General features: G+C 46.0%; 1 protein-coding gene across 1 annotated transcript; it reads left to right on the top strand.

Moving 5' to 3' along the window:
* Window positions 1–2577: 2577 nt before the first annotated feature.
* LOC129472443 (oligosaccharyltransferase complex subunit OSTC) lies at window positions 2578–3078 on the top strand. The gene is given in 2 exon segments (XM_055262088.2): window positions 2578–2675; window positions 2677–3078. Coding segments are annotated over 2 exon segments (447 nt in total). The 5' UTR covers window positions 2578–2580; the 3' UTR covers window positions 3029–3078.
* Window positions 3079–3858: the final 780 nt, after the last annotated feature.

The following is a 3858-nucleotide window of genomic DNA, read 5'->3' on the forward strand; positions in this document are numbered from 1 at the left end:
CCGCCTCAGCCTTCCAAAATGCTGGGATTACAGGCATGAGCCACTGTGCCCAGCTTCTTGTCAGCTTTCTTAACTGGCCTGAGCACCACACTCTCAGAGTGGACAGGAGCCACAGTCTACCACCTGTTAGTGCACATCCAGCCCAGCAAACAGAACATCTGGAATGAAGAAATCCATCCATAACTATAATGATTATTGTGTTTTTCTGATCTTTATAAAAGTTATAAAGTACATTCCTTTTGCAGAAAATCTGGAAAACAGATAAAATACTAAAATACTAAAAAAGAATAGGCTGTCAGGCAAGGTGGCTTATGCCTGTAATCCCAGCACTTTGGGAGACTGAGGCAGGAGGATCACTTGAGCACCTAGAGTTCAAGACCAGCCTGGGCAATATAGTGAGACCTCATCTCTATGAAAAATAAAAATAAATTACCTGGGCATGGTGGTGCATGCCTGTAGTCCCAGCTATTCAGGAGGTTTAGGTGGGAGGATCACTTGAGCCCAGGAAGTCGAGGCTGCAGTGACCTGTCTCTTGCCACTGCACTCCAGCCTGGGTGACAGAGCAAGACCTTATCTCAAAAAAAAAAAAAAAAAGAATAGGCCAAGCACAGTGGCTCATGCCTATAATCCTGTACCTTGGGAGGCCAAGATGGGAGGATCACTTTAGGCCAGGAGTTTGAGACCAGCCTGGGCAACAGAGCAAGACTCTCTGTCTCTATGAAAAATTTTAAAAATTAGCCAGATTTGGTGGTGCACGCCTGTAGCTACATGGGAGGCTGAGGTGGGAGGACCCCTTGAGCCCAGGAGTTTGAGGCTGCAGTGAGCAGCCTCTGCACCACTGCACTCCGGCCTGGGAGACACAGAAAGACCCTCCCTGTCTTTTTTTTTTTTTTTTTGAGACAGAGTCTCACCGTGTCACCCAGACTAGAGTGCAATGGTGCGATCTCAACTCACTGCAACCTCCGCCTCCCAGGTTCAAGCAATTCTCCTGCCTCAGCCTCCTGAGTAGTTGGGATTACAGGTGCCCACCACCACGCCTGGCTGATTTTTGTATTCTTAGTATTCACCCAGCCGACCCTGTCTCTTAAAAAAAAAAGAAAACAAGAAGAAAAGAAAAAGTCTGGCGCGGTGGCTCACGCCTGTAATCCCAGCACTTTGGGAGGCCGAGGCAGGTGGATCACTTGAGGTCAGGAGGTCAAGACCAGCCTGACCAACATGGCGAAACACCATCTCTACTAAAAATACAAAATTAGCCAGGTGTGTTGGTGCACGCCTGTAATCTCAACTACTTGGGAGGCTGAGGCAGGAGAATTGCTTGAACCCAGGAGGCAGAGGTTGCAGTGAGCCAAAATTACATCATTGCACTCCAGCCTGGGCAACAAGAGTGAAACTCCATTTCAAAAAAATTAAAAAAAAAAAAAGAAAGAAAAAGACAGAATAGAGGAAAGGAGGCTGAAATCAGAAAGACTTAGTTTGAATCGAAGTTCAGTCCTTTTCTAGCTATGCAACCCTGAGAGAGGCACCTTTGTTCTCTGAACTTCAGGGTTTTCATCTGAGGAGTGGAATGGCTAATATCTATGGCATAGACAAGGGCATTGATACATGCAAGGATACGCCCAAGATCTCACATATCTATGGTCATATCTGGTCGTATCTATCTGACTCAAAGCCTGTGGCCTGAGTTTGAGACCCTGAAAGAGAAGAGGCAGCTGAGATGGGACCAGGTTCCATAGTCTGGTGCAGTATGTATCTATTGCTTCCAGGACAACAGCCAGAAGAGACAGCCTTGTGGAGGGGACAGTGACTGTGGCTGTGGCCCCAAGCAGGATCCCCAGTCCCCTCCATTAGCTGAGAGTGGGGTGGGGAAGGGGTCAAGGCCTAAGGAGTCTATGTGCATCCCAGCCTAGAATATTTGAGGCCTCTGCTAAGAGATCCAACCTCTCCCTTTCAGCCTCTCCCTAGCAACCTGGCCTGGCACCCTCTAGGAAGTGATCTCAGTTTAATAATTTAGCAGATGCAGACAAAGATAGCAGCTCCAAAAATAACCCAGTTAGGCCCCAGCCTCCACCTTCCCTTTCCTTAACAGACTCCCCTGCCCTCCCCGCAAGGTCTCTGGTTGCCCTACACACCTGTCAGTGTTCCCACCTGCCAGTGAACACCTGATTCAATGCTTCCTCATTCTTCTCTTCCTCCTCACTCCTTTCTCTCCATTGTTATATCAAGAGCTTTTATATGGGTCGGGCACGGTGGCTCACGCCTGTAATCCCAGCACTTTGGGAGGCCGAGGCAGGTGGATCACCTGAGATCAGGAGTTCAAGATCAGCCTCGTCAAAGTGGTGAAACCCCATCTCTACTAAAAATACAAAAATTAGCCGGGCATGGTGGCACACGCCTGTAGTCCCAGCTACTTGGGAGGCTGAGGCAGGAGAATCTCTTGAACCTGGGAGGCAGAGATTGCAGTGAGCTGAGATTGCACCACAGCACTCCAGCCTGGATGAGAGTGAAACTCCGTCTCAAAAATAATAATAATAATAATAATAAATAAATAAAATAAAGAGGTTTTGCCTTGATGCAACCAACATGGAGATTTTGTACCATGTCCTGTTCTTAGCGCTCAAATGTCCTAACCTGCAGCTGAAGAAGCCGCCCTGGCTGCACATGCCGTTGACCATGACTGTATGCTCTGGTGGTGGCGTCTTACTTCCTCATCACCGGAGGAATTATTTATGATGTTATTGTTGAACCTCCAAGTGTTGGCTCTGTGACTGAGGAACGTGGGCATCAGAGGCCAGTAGCTTTCTTTGCCTGTAGAGTAAATGGACAATCTATTATGGAAAGACTTGCATCCAGCTTCCTGCTTACAATGGGAGGTTTAGGTTTCATAATCCTGGACCAATCAAATGCACCAAATATCCCAAAACTCAATAGATTTCTTATTCTATTCATTGGATTCGTCTGTGTCCTATTGAGTTTTTTCATGGCTAGAGTATTCATGAGAATGAAACTGCCGAGCTATCTGATGGGTTAGAGTGCCTTTGAGAAGAAATCAGTGGATACTGGATTTTTTCTTGTCAATGAAGTTTTTTTTTTTTTTTTTTTTTGAGACGGAGTCTCGCTCTGTCACCCAGGCTGGAGTGCAGTGGCACAATCTCGGCTCACTGCAAGCTCCGCCTCCCGGGTTCACGCCATTCTCCTGCCTCAGCCTCTCCGAGTAGCTGGGACTACAGGCGCCCGCCACCACGCCCGGCTAATTTTTTGTATTTTTAGTAGAGACGGGGTTTCACCGTGGTCTCGATCTCCTGACCTCGTGATCCGCCCGCCTCGGCCTCCCAAAGTGCTGGGATTACAAGCGTGAGCCACCGCGCCCGGCACTTGTCAATGAAGTTTTAAAGGCTGTACCAATCCTCTAATATGAAATGTGGAAAAGAATGAAGAGCAGCAATAAAAGACATATCTAGTGAAAAAAACAGGAAGCGTATTGAAGCTTGGATTAGAATTTCTTCTTGGTATTAAAGAGAAGTTTATCACAGTATTTTTTTTTTCCTGCTGACCTATTGCTGTACCAACGATGTTGAGTGGCATTTTCTTCTTAGTTTTTCATTTCTTAAAGAAAATATACTCTATATCTCAACTATAATATCAAGTAAAGTGATTATTTTTTACAACCCCCTTAGCATTTTTTAGAGATGACATTTCCAATTTTCAGAAATTAACATAAAATCAAGAAGCAAGATTACATAAGCTGAGGACTCTGGACAGCTGATCAGCTTTATCTATGGTGCTTCGCTTTAACCAGAGTGTGCGATGGTAGATTATTTCAGAATTGTATGTAAGACTGTTTCCTGAACAATAAGATGT

The sequence above is a fragment of the Symphalangus syndactylus genome, chromosome 22, assembly GCF_028878055.3.
Source record: "Symphalangus syndactylus isolate Jambi chromosome 22, NHGRI_mSymSyn1-v2.1_pri, whole genome shotgun sequence".
NCBI classification, from domain to species: domain Eukaryota; kingdom Metazoa; phylum Chordata; class Mammalia; order Primates; family Hylobatidae; genus Symphalangus; species Symphalangus syndactylus.